Genomic DNA, 23,665 nt, shown 5'->3' on the forward strand with positions numbered 1-23,665 from the left:
AAATTTTCTGAGATACGGATTGTCGCTTCATCGTGATAACATTTCCAAGGACGGATTGTTACAAAGCATTGACAACTTTCCCTAAATCGGATTGTCATACATCATACAAGAGTTATGTTGGCAACTATTCCCAAAGAAAAGAGGATTGTCATCACCCAAAACATCAACAGCAAAATTCAAGCAACATTAAGGATCAACAAGCAGTGGTCTTTCGGTAATTTTCTTCGAAATAATTTCTCAACAACTGAGGATGGCTTCAGGCGAAGTGATCTTCGATCATATTCCCAGGCTTGCGGAAGATGGTCACAAGGCGGTAGAAGATCGTTTCAGGCGAAGCAATCTTCGATAGTATTCTCTAGCTTGTAGAAGACTATCATAGCGGAAATTGGAGGCAGTTACAGGCGTAGCAGTCTTCAGGCAGTATACCCTAGCTTGCGGAAGATCGTCAAAACAAACAGCAAGATGGCGTTCCCTAGCTTGTGGAAGGTTGTCAACAACAGCAAATGCAACACAAATCGGTTACCTCCAGAGACGTGTGCTCGACGGTGCAAGATACGTGTTTCTTAACTCTTTTATCTGTTTAACTAACGCTAGTTTGCAAGTATCGGCGTTACAACAATGATTTAGGATCGCAGGACATTCTGAATCATTCTCCGTCCCTATCGCTACTTTGACTTTTGTTTTCGAAACTTGCATTTCTCCAAAGTTAGTTAAAGTGGGGGCTTCTTTAGACACCCATTTGTGTCTCCCCAAAACCAAAACCAGTGATGAGTACCTTTCACGTCGAATCATAAATGAATGAAGTGAAAGTGTGGAAAGTCTAGTGTTGCGGTTAGTTTTTATTTCGTTTCTTTCTCTTTGTTTTTGAAAACCTATTTTATGAAAATAACCAATCCAGTTTAGTTTGGTCCATGGAAAGGGTCCAAAAATAGTGTAGTTTGGTCGGGTTCGAAAAAAGCTTTCCAACAATATATTATAAGCCCAATTCTGATGAATAATGAGGAAGTTATGACCAAATTACTAAACTGGGCCCGGTTTGATTTCTATATGCGGCCCAATAATCTAGAAGAGGGCCTACATTGATTTATCATTCCTAATGCGATTAGGATTGATTATAGTCTTCTAGAATCTTCTAGAAGGTTCTTTTGAATCCTAATTTGATTAGCATTGATAAATTGAATTTTAAAGTTTTAATTGGAATAAAAAAGTGTTTTTAAGGAAGTTACAGTTTTACCCCCTCGTACGCTTAAATTTTATCAAAATAAGAAAACGCGTGGAAAACTGATTGCAGCGCCGTACGATAAGTCTGTCGCCTGGCGACATGCCTGGCGTCTGGCGACAGGCGCGTGTTTGGCGACAACGTCGTGTTTTATTCTTTTCGAAACTCTGATTCGTTTTTTTATCATATCCAGCTGATTTTCTCTATAAATAGCCTCCTAAAACCTCTATTTTAAATTATAAATTCTCATCATCAATTCTTCTCATCTAATTCTTACCAACTTTCATCAAGAAATTCTTGATATCTTCTCTCTCTCTCTCTTTTCTAAATTATCCTTTTCTTATACAAAATTCCGCATTCACAAGAACTAGACACACCTAGCATTGTTCGAAGTTCCTTCGCCCTAGACGTGAAAGAAAGAGATACAAGGCATCCAAGTAAGTGCTTTAATTGTTTTTATTGATATTATGATATAGAAATCATGTCTAGGTTACTATTTTGATTCCTAGTATCATGTTAGGATGCTTTCCTTAATTTGATGTTTTGAATGACAACAATGATTCATAGAAATCATGTTTGGGGTAAAGTTTATAATATCAAATATGTTTATTATGATTTCTATGATGCTTCCTATTGTCTTTCCTAATGGCATGTATCATGTAGGGCTAAAGCCTTGATTTTTATTGTTTAGTGACATGCTAGGGTTTGTTATTAATCTCGTTAGTATCATGTCTAGGATCTTGCTATTAATATTATGCTTTAACATGATTATTATTTTGATGATGGTTAAAGTTTTTTTATAATTATTATGATGATTATTATGTTGCTTGATATTTATTGTTATTGCTTGATCACGCCTTTTATGCATTTTTAAAGGGAATTGATACTTGTAATCACGCTTAATAAGAGTAGTAAACAACATCTTGTTTAAGAGTAGTTACTTTCCTTGAATAATCATTCAATTCCACCCGGATAGTAAACAACATCTTGTTTAAGAGTAGTTACTTTCCTGGGATGCCTTTGGAAATAGGAATGAAGAGATATCTTTTGCTTCCTATCCCAAAGAAAAGTCTCTCTTTTGGATTGGGATACAAACCAACCAAGGAAGAACTACAGTCTCACAATGCTAAAAACAAAGCACGTAGAGACAACAATAAGAAAAGGGATAATCACTTTGATCCCATATTACCAACGAACCCTTAATGGACAATTCATTAGGGAGGGAGAAGATTACCCTTGCTATGACTTTCCAGAACTATTAGTTCTGGGAGGAATCAAGAAGCCTGGATTTGAGATATTTCATGATTGCTACTTCTTGAATGAAGAACCATTAGTTCTGGGAGGAATCAAGAAGCCTGGATTTGAGATATTTCATGATTGCTACTTCTTGAATGACGATCTTGAAATCGTTGAATCAAAACACCCAACCCTAGGGTGCTATGATAGGCAAGCATTCAACTTGCTATTTGGACTAGAGCAAAACCATGTTGCTACCATGACTAATTAGAATGCCATCCAAGACGAAGCTTTTGACCCAACCTCATTAATCACCCCTTCTAATGAAACCTTCAAGCATGGATGGAGGAAATCTTTCAAGTGGACCAATCATAAAGGTGACAAGCTGAAAATCGTCACAGGCGAAGGGAAGATGTTTGAAGAATCGGATGACGAGTTTAGCTTAGACTTTAAGGAAACTGAAAATTTAAGCCTTGTGGCTATTACTGAATCTTTATTTTCTAGTTCTAAGGACGATGATCCCCAAAAAGGATTCTTCTCTTGATGTACTCTCTTTTGAATTCAATAATATGAGCTCTATTTCCGAGTATATGCCTTCTCTTGAATCTTTTGAATGCTATAACAATCAATCTAATGAAGATGATAATATTAATAAATTGGTTGAACTAATGAATGAACGAGAACAAAAGAAACCTATAATTGAAAACACTGAAACAGTCAATATAAGAACTAATGAAAACAAAAGAGAAGTCAAAATTGGCTTAACTTTAAATCCGGAAGAGTGATCGATTCTTATATCGACGCTCAAAGAATTCAAAGACGTGTTTGCTTGGTCATACAAGGACATGCCTGGAATAGATAGAGAAATTGCGGAATATACCATTCCCTTGAACCCTACCTCTAAACCAGTAAAACAAAAACTTCGACGAATGAAACCTGATGTCGCTTTGAAAATAAAAGAAGAAGTACAAAAGTAATTAGACGCAGGTTTCATTCACGTACGTAATTACCCAAAATGGGTAGCGAACATCGTCCTAGTCCCTAAAAAGGATGGACGAGTTCGCATGTGTGTCGACTTTAGGGACCTGAACAAGGCTAGCCCTAAAGACGACTTTCCTCTACCTCATATTGATGTATTGGTAGATAACACGACTGAACATTCGATGTTATCCTTTATGGATGGATACGCAAGTTACAACCAAATCCTAATGGCAAAAGAAGATGAATAAATAACATGCTTTATCACCCCTTGGGGTACATATTTCTACACAGTCATGCCATTTGGTTTAAAAAATGTAGGAGCTACGTACGTACCAAAGAACGGCTAAGACTCTCTTGCATGATATGATGCATAAAGAAATAGAAGTGTATGCAGATGATATGATTATAAAGTCCAAAGATAGAATGGGACACATAAAAGCTAAACAAATTTTTCACTCACATAAAAGAATATAAAATGCGATTAAATCCACAAAAATGCGCCTTCGGAGTAACTTCTGGTAAGTTACTCGGATACGTAGTAAGCACACGTGGTATTGAGATCGATCCCTCTAAAATAAAGGCAATCGTTGATATGCCTCCCCCTCAAACAGAAAAAGAAATTAGGGGGTTTCTTAGCAAACTACAATACATTAATCGGTTTATCAACAAATTGACTATGACTTGTGAGCCAATATTCAAAAATTGAAAAAAGAAGAAAAACATGTATGGGACGATCAATGCCAAAGGGCCTCTGAGAAAATCAAAGATTATCTCAAAAGTCCACCAATTTTAGCAACACCAGTACCCAAACTACCTCTTAGGCTATACATCACAGTTACAGATACGACCACATGTGTCATGCTAGCACAAGAGGTAGAAAAAGTCGAGCGTGCAATATACTACATAAGTAAAAAATTCATTCAATATGAAACAAAATATAGCACCTTGGAAAAAACAAGTTTAGCATTAGTTTGGGCAACTAAAAAACTACGACATTACATGCTACCACACACTACTCATGTAATTTCTCAACAAAATCCGATAAAGTAGTTTTTTTAGCAACCACCTATACAAGCAAGAATATCCAAGTGGTTGGTGATGTTGGCCGAATTTGAACTAAAATATATTCCTGAAAAATCAATAAAATGAAAAGTAATTTTCGATTTTCTGGCCCAACATCCTATTCAAACAAGTCATGCAGAAACTACTCATCTTCCAGATGAAGAGATTCTCATGACGCAAGATGACAAATGGGTAATGTACTTCGACGGTGCATCCAATCAAAAAGGATGTGGCGTGGGAGTGTTACTCATAAGTCCAGAGGGAGCACACACTCCAATCTCTATCAAACTAGACTTTGAGGTTACTAATAATGCCGCATAATGTGAAGCGTGCATTATTGGATTAGAAGCAGCAGCTAACATAGGTGTGCAAAACTTAGAGGTATATGGAGATTCTAGTTTGATTATAAATCATATACTAAAAGAATGGAAAATAAAGAACTCCACAATGATATTATACCAAGCACACCTAGAGCAACTCATCGAGCATTTTGAACATATTGATTTTAAATACCTCTTAAGGGATGATAATCAATTTGTCGATGTGCTAGCAAAATTAGCGTCAATGATCAACATTCCAGATCATTTCAATATGATGCCATTATGCGTTGATAGAAGAGAAGAACCAGCATATTTCAACGCAATAGAGGAAATAAATGACATTGAAGGAGACAATCCTTGGTATGATCATATCCTCTAATATACACTATTAGAAAATAAGTGATGGGAAGCCCCAAATAGCAAGCGGTTTTTAAAATCCACTTGCCATTAACCTTTTTTTTTTAAAAAAAAAAATCATGTAATTTTAAATGGCAAGCGGTTTTGGCGCGAACCGCTTGCCAATATATATAATGACAAGCGGTTTGGGGTTGAACCGCTTTCCATTAGATATATTGGCAAGCGGTTCAACCCCAAACCGCTTGCCATTTAAAAAAAAACCCTAAATGCGCGCAACCTTCCCCTTCTTTTATTTCTCTCTCTCCTCTTTCTTTACTCAGTTCTCTCTCTCTCCTCTTTCATTTCCGCCGAGTTCCATCTCTCTCCTCTTTCATTTTTACTCCCGTTTTTCCTCTCTCTCCTGTTCTCTTCCCTAATTCGCCCCTTTCTTCTCTTTCACTTTCTCTTTTTCTTTGTTCTTTCTCATCTCCTTAAATTCGAACCAAAACCGGGTAATTTCGAGCAAAATCGAACAAAACCCCAAGTAAAATCGAGCAAATTTCGAACAAGATCGAGCAAATTTGTGCATGTGTGGGTGTTCAAGTTTTTTAGGTCAAATTCGACCATGAAAACCCTAGATCTAGAGTTTTTGTGGTCGAATTTGACCTTTAAAACCATAATTTCAAGCCCAAATCGGCTTTTTCTGGTCGTTGTGGTTAGATGGTATGTTTTTTAAGGTGGGTCGAAATTTTTTTGTCCAAATTGGCGTTTTCTAGTCGTTGTTTGGGTGGGGGTCTGGTCGTGGTGGGTGGGGGTTGTGGTTTGGGTTAGGGTCGTGGGTGGGGGTCGTGGTTTCGGTGAGGGTTTTGGTGGGTGGGGACTGGTTTTGGTGGGTGGGTGTCAAGTGGGGGTTCTGGTGGGTGAGAGGTCTGTCGTGGTGGGTTGGGGTTGTGGGTTTCGGTGAGGGTTTGGTGGGTGGGGGTCAGCTGGGGGTTGTAGTTTCGGTGAGGGTGGGTGGGGGTTGTAGTTTCAGTCTGGTAGGGTCAGTTGGGGTCGTGGTTTGGGTGGGGGGTCGTGGTGGGTGAGTGGCTAGGGGGTCTTGGTGCTGGTGGTTGCTGTTGTTTGGTGGTGGTGGTTGTTATGGGTGGTGGCTAGTGGTGTTTGGTGGTTGGAAATCACAAATTGTAATTTTTTTTTTGTTGGTGGTGTGGGGTGGTGGCTGGTGGTTGGTGGCTGTTGTTGTTGTGGGTGGTGGCTGGTGGTGTTTGGTGGCTGTTGTTGTGGGTGGTGGCTGGTGGTGTAACTTAAATAATATTATAACAATTAATTAATAAAAATATTAATGTTTTTACATTTGGTTTGATTATGTATCAATTTAATTGAAAAAAACCAAAATTTTTTTTAATACCCCTTATGGGCAGCGGTTTGGCGCCAAAACCGCTGCCCTTTCACTACAATTGGCAAGCGGTTCTAAACCGCTTGCCATTTTAAAGACCAATTGGCAAGCCCCCTAAGGGCATGCGGTTCAGAACCGCTTCCCATTAGGGGGTTTGAACCGCTTGCCATTATGTATTTTCTACTAGTGATATTACCCATGACACATATCTTGAAAATACTTCATCGAAAGACCAACGAGCCCTAAGAACACTTGCGGCCCAATATGGTCTATTAAATGGTCAATTATGCAAAAAGGGGCCTAATGGTTAAAGCTTATTGTGTATAGACCAACCTGAATCCACACGCCTTATGGAGAATACTCACAAAGGCGTTTGTGGTCCTCACATGAATGGTAAAATGCTTGCTAGAATAATTTCACGACAAGGGTACTATTGGTCCACCATGGAACATGATTGCATACAATATGAAAAAAAATGTCCAAAGTGCCAAATGTTCGCTAACTTACAACACCTTCCACCATCTGAACTATATAATCTCACTTCCCCTTGGCCTTTTTCGACTTAAGGAATTGACATAATTGGAAAAATATCTCCAACAGGAGCAAGAGGGCACGAGTACGTATTAGTAGCCATCGATATTATATCATTATTGTTATTGCTTGATCACGCCTTTTATGCATGTTTATAGGAAATTTGTACTTGTAATCACGTTTAATAAGATAATTAATAATCTTGTTTAGGATAATATGATTATAATTCAAGTGATCACCAATAATAGTTTTGTTTGTGCATTAATATTCAACCATCATAGATTAAACAGATTTAGGGTTAATCTAATGATTGTACGTTAGTTAGAAAGCGCACATGAATACGAGAAGAATAAAGTAGAGGCCTATTTTAGGGCGGGTTCAATCTCTTTTAAGTTGGATTCGTACCTTCATCCCCGAATATCCAATCATGGTTTCATACCACTATGGAGTTAGCGATCTCATGGATCGTGAAGGGGTGTAACCTTCATACTATGAAGACTATTGGGCTAAAGGAGTTTAATTATGATTAGGATTTTAGGCTTGACATGAACTGTTATTTAGAGATGTGATCTATAAATAAAGTCCATGCTTTGGGTTGACACAAGACACAATTAACAGTCCGTGAACTGTGAAACAAGGCAACCAGTTTTCCCAAAACCCTAAACTCCCTTTTCTCTCTCTTCCTCACGGCCCTCCCCTCTCCCCTTCACGTTCGTACGGTCTGCCCCTTCGATGGTGGCTCGTGGTGTTCGTTGTGGTGGTTCGTGGTTAGTTTGTCTCTCTTCTCCGTAGAAGGTTGATTGAAGGGTTCAATCACAATCACAACTAACTAGCATTAGTGGAGATTTAATTTGTGCCCGTGGACCAAGTAGAGGAATCAGGCTTGGGGTTCTTTATCTTCCATTGTTCTTGCTCGATCGCACATGGAATCACACTTCAAAGGTACAATTATACACTACTAGAAAAAAAGCAAATTACGACGGACTGGTTCCGACGTACCCAATATTCCGTCGGAAAAAGCGAAAATTCCTACGGATTTATGTTCCGTCGAATATTTCCAATGAATTCAACAATTTCGTTGGAAATCCGTCGGAAATTTCCGACGGTCGAAATATATGTACTTTCCGACAGAATTTTCCATCGGAATTTACAATTTCCGACGGATTTATAGTCCGTTAGAAATTTCCGATGGAATTTTCCGTCAGAATGTAATTAAAATAAATTAAAATCATTTTTCCCAAACCCTAAAATGCAACCCCTTCCCCCTTTCTCTCTTATTTCCGCCTCTTTTCCTCTCTCTTATCTGTTTCTGCTCTCTCTCCCCTCTTCGCCTTCGTTCTCCCTCTTCTCCTTCGTTCTCCCCTCTTCTCTCCTCCTTCTCTTTCCTTTCTTCTTCTCTTCACCGCCCTTTCTCTCTCCTTCGTTTCTTTTCTCTTCACCTAAATCAAAAACTGGCAACAACAACGATACAACACCAACAACAACATCAAGCTTCGTCAACCACCACCAACATCAACCACAACAGCGGCACAACACCACAACAACCGCGCATCAACAACAAACCCAACAACAACCGTTGCAAGCTACCCACCCTCAAGGTCTTTTTTTTTTGTAGATCTTGTTTTAATATAGGATAGATTTGTAGATCTAGTTAATTTTATATGTAATTGTGATGATAGATTGTAAATTTATTAAATAATTGTATATTTATATATTTAATTTAATTTTTTTTGGTTAATTATCGTTTTATTTAATGAAATTTTGATTAAATATGTAGATCTACTGGTTTTGAGTTTTTGTGTGGTAATTTTTTATTTTGTTGTGTAAATTTTCGTTTTTTGGGCTAATTTTCGTTTTTTTGGGTTAGATTACAGTTTTTTTTGGGACTTTACATTTTTTTTGGGGCTTAGTTTTGGCTGTGGTAGTGTCGGTGGTGGTGTATGGTGGTGGGATAGGGTCGTGGTGGTGTCGATGGTGGTGTATGGTTGTGGGATAGTGTTGGTGGTGGTGTATGGGTGTGGTTGGGTCGGTGTGCGGTGGGGTCTGGATGGGGGGCTGGTGGTGTGGGGTGCGTGGTTGCTGGTGGTGTGGGGTGGTGGGAGGCTTTTTTTTTTTAAAGAATTTTTCGACGGAATTTATGTCGCAAAATTCCGGCGGATTACATTCAGTCAGAAATTTCCGACGGATTTTCTCGGGCCTGAAAATCGTTGCTGACAAATTGAATTCCGTCGGAATAGTGTTTCCGATGGATAGTCCATCGAAAAAGGTTTTTTTTTCCTTCAACATGTTTTGCGACAACTAGTTTCGAGACGGAAAATTCCGCCGTTATTTGCCTGTTTTCTAGTAGTGATATGTTCTTTATGTGTTATACATTAAATTTGGTGTTTAGATGCTTATTAATATGATTCATGCAATTCCTCTTAGAGTATCTAAAGTCCTACAAATAGTACGAAAGTGTAGGAATACTTGAGGGAGAAATGCGAAAGACTAGGATTGTTTAGAGCATAGAAAAGGGATTAAAAAACAGTGCATGTTACCCTAAAAAGGCTACGGTATTTATAGAGTGAGCACTGGTAAAAATAGACTATGCCAAGAAAACAGCACGCCACAATGCACTTATGGCGCGACATGATACAAATGTCGTGTCATGCCCCAATAATGGATACAACACGTCACATTGCAGAGTGCTGCGCTACACTCTCGATTTTTGCGGTTTTTATTTTGATCAGAAAATTTGATCCCTAATTCGAATCAAGAAAAATAATATATCGTTGAAAAGGTATAGTTGTCAATTCGGGTAAACAGGTTGAGTTTAAGTCAAGTAAGTGTGGGTCGAGTCAACTCGAGTCGGGTCATTTCGGGTTAATGTCGTAACCTATGCGGGTCAGGGTCAGGTTCAGGTAGGGTCATGCTTGAGTCGGATCACGTCAGGTCATACATCTTATCGGGTTTGGGTCGGGTTAATAACAGGTCGGGTTACATTCGGGTCGGGTAAATAATATATCGGGTTTAATTCGGGTTTTCATGGGTTAAAACGGGTTAGGGTTATTCTCAAGTTCGAGTTGAGTTCGGTTTAAGTCAATAATTTGCGAGTTATAATCAGGTCGGGTCATTCTCGGGTTTAAGTTGGGTTTGATTCAAGTCAATAATTTCGAGTTATATTCAGGTTGGGCCATTCTTGGGTTCAAATCGGGTTCGATTCTAGTCAATAATTTGTGGGTTCGATTCAAGTAAAGACAAAATACTTTCAATATTTACATAGGGTAGTTTTAGCCTTACAAAGTTATGACTTTACAAGTATATTACAATATAAATAACATATATCTTTATTTAGATAGACAATATCTACAATAATAAAGATGTATAAAATAATAAGTCAAGTTGATTTCGGGCCGGGTCAATAACAAGTCGTGTTGATTTCAGGTTGGGTTTGTAACAAATCAGGTTGATCAATTTCGAGTTAGGTCAGTAATAAGTCGGGTTAAATTCGGGTCAGGTTAGGACCATGTTGGGTTGAATTTAGGTCGGGTTAAATTCGGGTTTTGACGGGTTAAAACGGTTTTGGGTAAATTTCGGATTAGGTTTGGTTCGGTTCAGGTTAATAATTTACGGGTTATATTTGGGTCGGGTCATCTCCAAGTCAGTTTATTTTGACAGCTCAGTTTATGTTCGGGTTCGGGTCTCAAATGCTTAAGTAAACGGGTCTAGGGTTGGTTTCAGGTCGGGTCAAAATCGGGTTCAAGTCATCTTTTTCCTGATTCAGACGGATCGGTTAATAATCAGGTTCGGGTCGATATTTCGGATCGGATCGGATTTTGACAGCTCTACTCCATAATGACCGACCGTCCACAGTCCACACTAAAAAAATTCATCGGTTGCACTACGTGCGAACCAAACAACGTTGTCAAAATCATCTTAGAACGAATATTCTGTAGATTACTCAAATCAATATTCAAATTCTTCCTCCAATTATACATCAATGGAGTTCTCAAACTCTGCACATCCCCTTCACCTCTTCCTATTTACAGTAGACCAAAATTCTGCACAATGCATTTCCAGTTCAAATCATTGTTATGGGTCCTCAATTTATTTATGGTCTGTTTTGCTGCAATGGAAGCAATGCCCACTACTTTGGAAGGCCCTTTCGACCCCAAAACTCGTCGTTTTGATCCGTCTTTGCGGCGAGGTAGCACTGATTTGCCATTGGATGATCCAAGAATAAGGAGAAATGTAACTGGGAGTTTTCCTGAACAAATTTCACTTGCACTTTCTTCACCTTCTTCAATGTGGGCCTCTTGGGTTACTGGTATATACTCTTTCTTTGTTATTTTTTTCGAGACGGGATTTGATTTCAGGTCTTGAGTCGAGACATAACTGCTTTTCTATTAGTTTGATCACTTGATGAATGTTGTTGCTGTTGTGATTGTAATAGGTGAAGCTCAAATTGGTAAGAATGTGACAGAATTAGACCCATCAAGTGTTGGAAGTGAAGTTTGGTGTGGAAAAGGTAGTGGGAATTATACTACTAAGAAAAGTGGGGTTTCTATGGTTTACAGCCAGTTGTACCCTTTTGAAGGTCTGTTAAATTATACTTCAGGAATCATTCATCATGTTAGACTTGAAGGTATGAATTCAACTGTTTTTTATAATTTGCTTGAGTTGTTTGTAATTGTAATTAAGTTTTATCTATTTGTTTGTGTGGTGTGTCCTTTGAATGAATCTTTCAGTTTATTTGTCAAATGAAATTGGTGCATAAAATCTACTTTTTTGTGTGTAGTAGTAATTAATGGATTATCTGTCTTGGTTCATCAGCTAATAGATTTTGATAGGTAAAGTTTCTGATTTTTATGGGTTACTGCTAAAATAGACCAGCTCCTTTGAGGGCTGGTTTTACTCTAGAAATATGTTGTGTTGTTCAATGAGGTTGTGAAGTTCCATCTTCTCTTATTTCCCGGTCTTTAGCTGAATACTAATGTCAGTAACAACTAAAGCTTGTCAAATATCAAAATGTATCTGTTGAATAACATAATAACATAATTGGTCAAGTTCATTTGTTTGCAATAGAATATTATTCCACGTCCTTGCGATTTGCAGGATATAATTCCCCTTCTGTCTTTCACCAAATCATATTTACATATTTATTAATAGCAGTTTATTTTTGATATCGTTGGAATCTGTAGTCATACATGTTCTCATATTTTATATTCATAATTATATGCTTCAGGCAATAAGGCCTATGAGCCGTCAAATGGAATTCTTTACTTCTCTTAATACTTGATTAATTCTATATTACAGTAGTCTTCAGTTATGTGTTTAAGGGCCTGCAGTGGCTCCATCAATCATTTAGAACTAACTGGTAACTACACAGCAAAAGTGCCATTTAAGTATTAATGAAATTAACTGCAACTTGCTGCATTATTTTTGAGTATATAGATAGGTCCTGTGTTTTTTAAACTATTAGGGACACTATCAGATCAAAGTCTGCGAGTAAGATATGTTGAGCATTTTGATGTCGAGGATATGTCGGTCATACTTGAAATCCGTAAGGGATCAAGGTTTTAAAAGCTTGTAAAAAACATGGCAAGGTGGTTAGGAAGTCTGTGAAATGAAAGTGCTGGAAGGAGGCTAACAGCACATTTATACCCCAACTACAATGCCCAAATTTATGGGGATTTGCTAGTTGATACCCTTTTCGACCCCCTTTTCTGGGCTTGGTACTCCTCTTTCCAATTCAATTTGCAGAAGCCTACTGTGTCCTTCTCAAATTAGGGGTGAGTGAGGTCAACATACTAACTAGCTACTTGAGATTTGTTCGGTCAAAACGTTGTCTAAGCTTGTCTTGAATGAGCTTGACTGATCATTTCAAGTTCAACAATGTTAACTTGGTTATTTGGACTTGAAAAGTTTTTGAGCAAGCCTGAGTATAAGAATTTAGTAAAGTAATGACTCATAAGTAACGTTATAGATCTCACATAATACTTCGAAAACCTCAAGTGCTAGCAAAATTAAGAAATTGCTATATTAGTTTGGTTGCCTTAGTTTGTTTTACTCGAGGTCGAGTCAATTGATGGGCTAAATGAGAAACTTTCCAAGAGTTAACTCAAGAATGAGGGTCTGTAGAATTTTAAAAAAGTTACCCTACTCAAGTTGAATTTCTTCCTATCAAATTGTAAGCCTTAGAATTGCACCTAGCTCTGATTTCTCGTCCTTGCAAAAATTAGTCTTAATTATAGTAAGTAAGCTTAACTCAAGTAAGCTAGCGAGTGGACTTGTATGACTCTTTAATCTTTGATGGTTAATAGATACTTTGGCATATCAATCAGAAACCAGTCATTGAATGTTACGAGAATAGTCATTAAAGTTTTGGTAGAGGCAAAATTTAATCAGGTTGGTTAATATTTCCCACAGAATTAGATTCTTATCCACACCCAAAAATGTATGCTTTTGAAAGGAACCTTAATGGTTTGTGAAAAGAAACCAAATTTGGACCATTAAGCTCTTCACTTGAAAATATCATGCTGATGGTTGTATTTCATCTTTTGGTTATTTATTTGAAATTTAACAGCATATATTTGAGAAGTCATGCCCCTTAGGTTGGTCATGGTGATGGCTGAAAAAAAGGGTATAAACAAGATTTTTGGTTTGGGTGAGAAGGATATGATGGTAAGTATCAATACAAATATACAACAGCATGATATCTCTGTTACTTGTATAGCTAACTAAGCTAAAAAAAATAAAAAAAAAGAAAAAAAAAAAAAGAAAAAAAAAAGAAAAGAAAAAAAAAGGGTGACTAGAGTTCAATCAAAAGCTTGATTTAAGTGTAAGTTGTTCAACAAAAAATGGAGGAAGAAAATGTATAATCCTTTACTATTTTGGCTTCATGTCTTGAGATTCATGAAGATGTCAGCCAACCTTTTGAACATATACCATGTCATGATTTTCTTCATGTTAGACACAGTTGATAGAGAGCATCAAAGGAGCTCTAAATTGTCATCAATAAGTACATTTAAATTCCATAGAGACTTGAATTTCTCATGTCGAATGTTGATTTTTATCAAATATATAAATAATTATGTGGTTGAGGTTATAGATGAAGCTCCCATGTTTCAGTAATAGCACTTAAAGGGTGAAAAAGAAAATTAGGTTTATGTATTCCTCCGGTCCCCAAATAATAGTTCTATTTCAACCAACAATCTTGTTCCTAAATACATGTCCCATTTCACCTTTATTTTTCTTAAATTATTTTTAAAAATGCGTGTAAAGCTATTGCATCTACCAAGGGGATTGAAGTATTTGAGGTTTAATAAATGTGTTAGTCTTTAGTTCTGGTCATCTAGAATGACACTTATTAAAGTTAATGAGCAAAGAACTTTGTATCAAATATTCTAGAGACTTTCTGCCTGATATAGATGAGCATGGTGTTTGTGAGCTTGGGGATGGTGTGTCTTGTAAGTGAGACTTGTTCTTAGTGTCAAAAGTTGTTCATTATTTAAAATAGCCGTGTTTATTTGGTCAGATTTGTGCTTGGATTCTGTTATAATTGGGTTGCTTTGGTAAAACATTTAACCCAATGAAACTAATCATATGCTTCTAGGGAAATATCGTATATATTGTAGCAATTTGTGAATTTAAAGTGGCTATGATGTCATGCTTCTTAAGTGCTTGATAGGTAGATTGCTAACAGGGAATTTGAGCTTAAGTTTATTGCCTTTTGCTACTAACTTATACTGCCGTGGGAATTGGATGCATGATGGTTTTGGGAAGCCCTTTGTAATCAGTGTTCGTGTTGAATCCCAAATTGCAACATCATTCCTTCACCCACAAAGCATCCTGATGTCTAAATTTTCAGTAATAAATGTTTAAATGTGATAAACTTTTGTCAAGCATTTGATGAGTTACGACTAGCATTTCTTTATCTGTTGACGTAGAGAGGGGTGACGAGTTAGGATATGACCTGAAGTTTTTAGATAACACCCTAATAAGACTTTACCAAATGAGTTCCCTCATATCCGCAATGAGTAGTATCAGCAAGCACCAAGGAGCTTTGAGTGCACTTGTAATGGATTCAAGCAACAACAATCATACACAGTTAATTATAGAAATTTAGAAGGGAAAGATTGCAGCTTTCATTCATAAGCAATGGGTTTTTACAAAGTTAGGTTTAGCCTATCACTCTCCAACAGTGAGTTTAGCTCACAACTCTCCAAGAATTTCACTCAAAACATTGCCTGCCTCAATCTTCTCCTTCCTTTCTTATATATACAACCTACTCAAGCAAAAGTGACCTAATTTGGCTGCTCAATTTGTCTTGGCTGCTTAATTTGTCTCATTCTCCAGCTGTACTGTCTCACCCTCTCCTGAGCCACTGAATGCTGCTGCCATAGTGCTGTTGTGTGCACCTGCCATAGTGGACCATTCCCCATAGTGGGTCTGCTTTGTCCTGTTCTGGCATGCATATGTGAGGACCACTGGAGGTTTGTCCTCTACCGATTCACGTTTTTCTACCATTTTCTGGGTAATGTGATCCTTTAGGATCCAGGGTAATAGCCTTTGTTGTAGTTATCTAGAGAAAAAATAAATTTAAAAACAAAAAAACAAACAAACAAATTAACTTTGCAAACTTTAAACATCACTGAACACTGTTTATTTAAACTTATTTCTAATGTGCCTGCAGTTTTTTGCTTGTGGTATTGAGTCTATCGTCTTAGCATGTGGCATATATGGGAGCAAGGAGCATCACTTTTCGGCGGGCCACACTCACATTACGTGAAGAGCAAATTTTTCTTGAGTAGTACATAATAATCAGTAATGAGTAAGGTAAAGGGTGGAGTTCTTGAACTTAAATTTTTTGATGGAAGCTATCTGTCTACTTCCTCTGTCCAATGCACCATTTTCTGCTTTGGGGTGTCCTTAAAATTATGCTCTGATCCCATTTATGGCCCATGGTCCCAATACTTTACTTGATCATCAAAAACATACGCTTCCACTACTTTTCTGTTTTTCATCAACTCCATTAACCTTAGATATACATGTATAGAAGAGACAGAGATAAGAAAGTAAGGGTAGAAGAAATCTAGTGTTGGTTTAAGGAAATGGGGATTAGAGGAGAGATAGGAATAGCTCCTCTCCCCCCCCCCCCCTCCCCTCCATTTCCCTCCAATTCTAAGGAGGGATGATATAACGGGAGGGATAAAAATCATGTACGAAAAGACAATCTTATCCTTAATGAAAAGGTAAGAAATGGAAGAGAATGTTAGAGTAATAGTAATTTTGCTACTTATTCTACTACTATCTCCTACCCATAGTCCCCTACCATGCATGGGAAAATACTCGTGAGTGTTCTATCTGCCTTTTTTTTTCAAGTACTTATCTACTTATTTGAACTTATCAAAACTTATCATAATTTGTTATAGTTGTAAATTAAACTTGGGTAACTTTTATTAACCGTTATCCGAGCTTATATGAACTTATTGAAATTTATTTTTCTTGAACTTATTTGAAATTTTGAAAATATATATCCGAGCATATCGTATTTGAACTTATTTTCCTTGGAATAAGTGAAAATAAGGTGAACAAAACATGGCCTTATTTTATCCTTGTCCCTCTATCAATTCCATATTCTTCCCTTTTCTCATACCAAACGCACCGTTCCCTGTTAGCTATTTTCTCAAATACCTTGTTACTGTTATTGTGCCTTATTAGCTAGGAGAGTCGAGTCTTAGCTTGCAAAGCTCAAATTGTTCCATTTGCTTAATCAAAAAAAAATTTATATTTTCATCGCCACCTCCTTTGTCCTTTCATATTTCTTGGTTTGTGTAATAAATGGAAACGATGCAGCCAAGGTTTGGTCTCAAGCACTTTGTATTAGACCCTTTGGAAACTTTTACTAAGCTATTTGACCACTGATCCATGCTTGTTTGGTGCGTGTTATTTGGCTGCTGTTCCATTCTTTTGGTACTTATTATCTGGCCAAAGTTCCTAGCTTGTTTTATGCATGTTATTGCTAGGGTTCCATGCTACATTGTAATTATTGAATGGGGCCTGCGATCTTTATATGGATCATTATATCCAATGAAGTGTTTAATTGAAGAGTGATTCTTACTTCTTTCTAGTGTATGCCTTTTACATCCCAACTATGACTACTCTAGAAATCAAAAGGCCGATTCTTGGCATTTTCAGATATTGTCATACATCATATCACTGTTGTGTTTAAATAGATCAAGCTTGGACCCTTTGGGCTCTTCATGTTTAAGTATGAAAACATTTTATGGATGAAATCTCACATTCCACCAATTTAAGCATACTAGCTTAGGGATCTCCCTTTATTTCTTACTAGCTTATAAACAATTTTATTAAAGTACGACATCATTTAATTAATTTTTGTAAGGATGCTTCACTTAATTGTTTCAATGGTAATCCTCCAAATACTCTCAATGTGGCAATGACTCTCTAGTTTTATTTCATTTTATTTCGTCTTATTCTCTTGTGGGGCAAATAAGTTAGATCTTGAGCTGTAAGCTTGCTGTATTTCTGTATGTTGTAGGTCTTGAACCTGGAACAAGATATTATTACAAGTGTGGGGATAGTTCCATCCCTGCAATGAGTGAAGAGCATACCTTCGAAACTCTTCCTTTACCTGGACCTAATGCTTATCCTCGACGTATTGCTTTCATTGGAGATTTGGGTCTGACTCATAATTCTACAACAACTATTGATCATGTTACTGAGAATGATCCGTCACTAGTACTGATGGTTGGTGACTTGGCTTATGCAAATCAGTATCGTACAACAGGTGGGGAAGGAGCTTCATGCTTTTCCTGTGCATTCCCTGATGCACCCATTAGAGAGTCATATCAACCAAGGTGGGATGGTTGGGGAAGGTAATTTTTTTTTTTTTTTTGAAACATAATTCTTTTTCTTGGTTCTCTTTTGTTTTTTGTTTTTTGGCAACACCTTATCATTGTTCCACCTTGTCAAATTGACTATTGAAAACATTTTTTTTAAAAAAAAATTGTGACTTTAAAGAAGCGCTGGAGTTCTTTTGATTTTATGTTTTTACAATATGTTGCATATTATATCGTAAGTACTAAAGGCTTTGAGAAAATTGTACCCATGATGACCATGACTATCCATTTTAGAGGAATATACAGAGGATTGATTCCAGTTAGGTAACTAAGGATCAATTCTCATTTTCCCAGAAATCTTGGTGCTCTATACTGTAGACTGCAGAAATTACAATGTAGAAATTACATGTGAGCAGTATCACTCTGGCTTTTTCCTTAAGGATAGAAACCCACAAGCATATCATATACTAGATCATTTGAGAATTTGGCAAACATTTACACTTTAAATATATAGAGCTCCTATGACTATGTCTCACGAGCAATATCACTGTTGGCTTGAGCTTCTAAATAAAAAGAGGGAAACTTTACTCTTTACTACCTATAACTCTATTAGCTGAGTGATTGTGGAACATCTATTCCCATACATATGCTCAACACAATTAATTTTTCTGGAGAAGAATGTAAATCTAAAGTACTAAACCACGGGTGGTCACTTTAATCTTGCTCTGTTTAGTAAAGTATGGCATGTGCAAGCTACCAGCCATTGCAAGCTACCAGCCATAGTCAATCTTCCATGTAAAGCAAGACAAATGATGCCCAAAAAAAAAAAAAAAAAAAAAAAAAAAAAAAAAAAAAAAAAATCCCTTATAGCTGGTTTTATGCACCTGATAGCCGCTTCATCAACCTATCAGCCATGGCCAATCTTTCTTGTTAGGCAGGCAAGTCAAAGGATAACAATTCTCTTAGGTCTTGGTATATTAATTTTATGTACTAGATTTTTCTAAGTTCAATTCTAGAAGTTTCTCTCATTTTGGTTAAATTAACCTTCTTTTAATGTAGTGGTTTCCTGCAACTAGGAGTGCTAATTAAGTTGAGCAGCTCGCGAGCAACTCGTATTCGGCTCGGTCAACGCTCGGTCAAAACTCGACTCGACTCGAGATGTTAACGAGCACGAGTTGAGCAAGCTCTAACTCGACTCGATAAGCTCATGAGAAACTCGATAATATAACATTACTATAGAATTTGCAAACAAAGTTACTATCTTTAAACAAATTTGACACTTATTAAGTCTTAATTTTTATCATAAAAAAAAAAAAAAAAGAGTAAATGTTTAATAGTATCAATAAATAATAAGGAAAACAATATAAATTGAACAAAAAATAAATAAAGGCATATAATAATATAAGGATCAAAATTTTAACGAGCGGATCGTGAGCTACTCGACTCGACTTGAAACTTTAACGAGCACGAGTCGAGCACCCCTCAGCTCGTGATCGACTCGCTCGATAAGCACCCCTACCTGCAACCAAATTACTCCAGCCACCCAATTCATTAATTTCTTAGCTTTTTCCAAAAACAAGAAGCATGTATTAGTTCTATAAATTTCTTGAACTATGCAATTGCTAGAGACATATATATATATATATATATATATATATATATATATATATATATATATATATATATATATATATATATATATATATATATATATATATATATATATATATATATATATATATATATATATATATATATATGTATATGTATATGTCTATGTATATGTCTATGTATATGTACATGTACATGTACATGTGTATGTGTATGTGTATGTGTATGTGTATGTGTATGTGTATGTGTATGTGTATGTGTATATGTATATGTATGTGTATGTGTATATGTATATGTATATGTGTATGTGTATATGTATATGTATATGTATATATGTATATATGTATATGTATATGTATATGTATATGTATATGTATATATGTATATGTATATGTATATGTATATGTATATATATTTAATACTACAAACTAAAACTACTCTTTAGTTTACTAGCAATTTTCATCATATTCCCAGGTGTAATTTTACACCCTCTCATATTCTTCTCATTACAAGCTTATGTGATCTAGCACATAGGGAGGAGAATGTGAGAGGGTGTAATGTTACACCTAGGTATAGGATGGATACCTTGCTCTTTACCTTGTTGACGTGGCTGGATATATGAATAAAATGTGATCCAACATGCAAATGTTATGCACAATTGGTTGTGGATCACCATTTGTGTTCATCCAACTGTAATGTCAACTTTAAGATGAGTCATATGTACTATCCATGTTTGTTAGAATGCAATTAGAATATTAGAATCTTACGATACTACAATCCCAATACTACCCGGACGATCTGATTCTAATTAGAATCTTAAATGTGCAGAATCTTAGCGACTCATTGGGCTGTCATTTGAAGCATCAGGGTATTAATACGAAATATTCTATGATCTAAAGTTTCGACCCTAAAATGACAACTTTATTGACAAAATTGTTTTAACATGTTATTGTTTTGTAATTTGTTTTATAAGACTGTTAACGTGTTATCGTCACAAACTTTCACATTAATCCTGAAAACCAAGTGATTTTACAATATATTTTCTGCTTGATTTATAGAGTTACAGGATTACTTTTTAGCAAACTTCAAATATGATCAGTTATTAGAGCCATTACTATTATACAATAGTCTTATCAAATTTTAGCTAATGCGTAGTATCATGAAGCCATGGTTTTAGATCTCCAGCGGTGATCACAATAATGGAGAAGCATTTTTGTTGGCAGTGCAGATAGTTTGCAGTTGTTGCGGTCTAATATTGCGATCATTGTAAGCTTAATAAGCTATACAATATAGTTGCAATGTGAAAATGCTACTATGTTAGCAGTTCCATCTATCCAAAGTGAAATCCTGATTCTGACGACTTTGGTAGTGCCATAATCATTAATCAATTGGTGTCTGGTTTCTGCTTTTGTGGGAAAGTCTGCCTGATGATAAATTTTTCTCTTGAAAAAATGCTAATTGTTGATACCAGGGGCCATGTTGATTTTATTCTTGTGAAAGCTATACATTGTGTGCAAAACATCCATGGACTTTCAATTTGTTTTCTTTTCATATCGTGTATATATTATTCTAGCACTGCTTCTTATATCTTAGGTAATTTTATTGATAATATGTCTGATAGCAGCCTGAACTTTTTCTTCCAGAGAAGTACAAAAAAGTAATTTAACAATTTAACCTTGAGAGAAACCTAAATGAGTTTCTTATAAACGTGGGTAATACAAGTAAAAACATGAAAATTTATGTGCTAGTTTCCAACTTAAACTTTGGCAATAGCACCAGCTGATACAGTTTCCATCCAATACCATATTAAATAAGATAGAATCAGAACTTTTCCATCAAATGCTTGTTAGCATTTGACTATAAGATTTTTGTTTTCTGAATGATATGCTAAAAGTGTCATATTTTTTATGAACTTTCGATTTAAGGACTATGATTTTGAAACTTTGAATCTAGGTTTATGGAGCCTCTAATCTCCAAAGTCCCAATGATGGTTATTGAAGGCAATCATGAGATTGAGCCTCAAGCTGCTGGGGTAACATTTAAATCGTATCTCACAAGGTTTGCTGTTCCTTCGGAGGAGAGTGGCTCGAAATCTAATTTTTACTACTCTTTTGACGCTGGAGGTATTCATGTCATTATGTTGGGAGCTTATGTGGATTATGATAGGACGAGTGAGTTTTAGCTATTTCATAATTGTATTCTCCTTGCCTGTCCAACTGCTCTTTTATCTATACAACTTTTGGCTCTTTATTTGAATTATCAGTGGTAGGTATTGGTTTGATAGTTGACTAGTCATATTCCTCACTTTCGTTATAGGTGCTCAGTATGCTTGGCTAGTGAAGGACCTTGAAAAAGTCAACCGGGATGTAACTCCTTGGCTGGTTGCTGCATGGCATTCTCCTTGGTATAATAGCTATTCGTCGCACTATCAGGAATTTGAGTGCATGAGACAAGAATTGGAAGCACTCCTCTACCAGTATAAAGTTGACATTGTCTTTTCCGGTCATGTAAGTTGGCAAAGCAGCTTTCCTTAGAAGTAAGAAAGTACAAATAGTTGATGATTTATAAGGAATATTGAAGTCTTTGTCTGAAATTAGAAACTTGTTTGATATTAGTGATGCATGCAAATTAGTTTGCATATTAAGCTCTTTATTTTCACAAGACCAACAGTCCCTTGATGTATTTCCTTTATCCACATGAACCTACTATGCACAACTTTAGTTTAGCATTTTGGTGTCTTTAATCTTTAATAAGATGCCATAAATACCATAATAGGCTCAGTAAATATCCACATAATTTATATATTTTTTTAATGATTTGACCTAAACATCGTGTTTTTCTCCCTTAAACATGTGTCACGTCTACTGTACTACTTTAAGGTAACTACCTGTCTACCTTCACTGGTATTTTGTTAGCTTCTGATAGAGTAAGATGAAAGCAAGAACTATAGATAATTTTAACAGAACATGACATACTAATTTATGTACTGGCTAACTTAGGAAGACATCAAGCAACATCAGGAAACAAATTTAGTACAAAATACAAAGTTTTAACTATTGACATCCTAACGAAATTTCGTATAATCAGGTTCATGCATATGAGCGGATGAATCGTGTTTATAATTACACATTGGATCCATGTGGTCCTGTTTACATAACAGTTGGAGATGGAGGGAATATCGAGAAAGTTGATGTTGATCACGCTGATGACTCAGGGAAGTGCCCAAAGCCCAGTGACAACGTACCTGAAATTGGTCCAGTGTGCCATTTAAATTTTTCTTCAGGTCCTGCAAAGGGAAAATTTTGCTGGGATACACAGCCTGAGTGGAGTGCATTCAGGGAGAGCAGTTTCGGACACGGAATACTTGAGGTGAGTCTGCATGTAAATTAAGAAATCTCTTTGACTAGAATGGAATTTACTGGCTTGAAATGTAACCTGGTACAAATGAACTCTTCCTTATTTATGCGTAGCTGCTGCATGGTTTCTCATCCGACAGAATAGTCTTTGCCAATGACTTTCTGTAGGAATATTTATTTTCTGATTAGTTAAACTAAACTATATCATTATCTGATGCAGGTCTTGAATACTACGCATGCATTATGGACTTGGCACAGGAATCACGATGTGTTCAGGGATGATGTACGAGGTGATCAAATATATATTGTCCGACAGCCAGAGTCCTGCAACCCCATTGGACAAGTAATTCTTTAAGGCGAGGCTCATTCTTTGTATAAAACAAATGGCTATCTTGCCTATCAATTTATTTGTGTTAACTACTCACCATTTTTTGGAATATGGAACTAATGGAAGCATTTGTGACTTGTGAAGGCCCTTGACACTGTGTCCTTTTTCTCTGTCCTTTGGGACTGTTATATCCATTATTACCTGAATCAGGTCATTTTTTCTTTATTATTTTACATTATGCAAGATTTCGTGGAATAATATATATGAAGTGATTTAAGGATCTTAGACTTGAGCTGCTAAACCATATCACTGTCAATAAAGTGTAAGATTATTTTGTTCTTCCAGTTATTTATTTATTTATTTATTTATTTTACAATGAGAACTATATAAATAAAAGCAAATTACAACCTAAGGAAACTAAAAAAAAACAACCCACACACAAAAC

At 36.3% G+C, this 23,665-nt stretch overlaps 1 protein-coding gene across 1 annotated transcript; it reads left to right on the forward strand.

Annotated features, from left to right (window-relative positions):
- Positions 1-11,018: 11,018 nt before the first annotated feature.
- LOC145630828 (purple acid phosphatase 23-like) lies at positions 11,019-23,489 on the forward strand. Its single transcript, XM_081682976.1, has 7 exons — positions 11,019-11,387; positions 11,514-11,705; positions 17,625-17,961; positions 21,490-21,707; positions 21,853-22,043; positions 22,624-22,905; positions 23,113-23,489. The coding sequence occupies exons 1-7, from the start codon at positions 11,129-11,131 to the stop codon at positions 23,245-23,247; spliced, it is 1,614 nt and encodes a 537-aa protein (XP_081539102.1). The 5' UTR covers positions 11,019-11,128; the 3' UTR covers positions 23,248-23,489.
- The last annotated feature ends 176 nt before the right edge of the window (positions 23,490-23,665 follow it).

The sequence above is a fragment of the Chenopodium album genome, chromosome 5, assembly GCF_948465745.1.
Source record: "Chenopodium album chromosome 5, dcCheAlbu1.1, whole genome shotgun sequence".
Taxonomy (NCBI): Eukaryota; Viridiplantae; Streptophyta; class Magnoliopsida; order Caryophyllales; family Amaranthaceae; genus Chenopodium; species Chenopodium album.

Excerpts from the sequence above, each read along its gene's own strand:
- LOC145630828 (XM_081682976.1), top strand. The coding sequence starts at position 11,129 with ATGCATTTCCAGTTCAAATCATTGTTATGGGTCCTCAATTTATTTATG. Across the intron at positions 21,708-21,852 it reads TGTGGATTATGATAGGACGA|GTGCTCAGTATGCTTGGCTA; the intron begins GTGAGTTTTAGC and ends CTTTCGTTATAG. Across the intron at positions 22,906-23,112 it reads TCGGACACGGAATACTTGAG|GTCTTGAATACTACGCATGC; the intron begins GTGAGTCTGCAT and ends TATCTGATGCAG.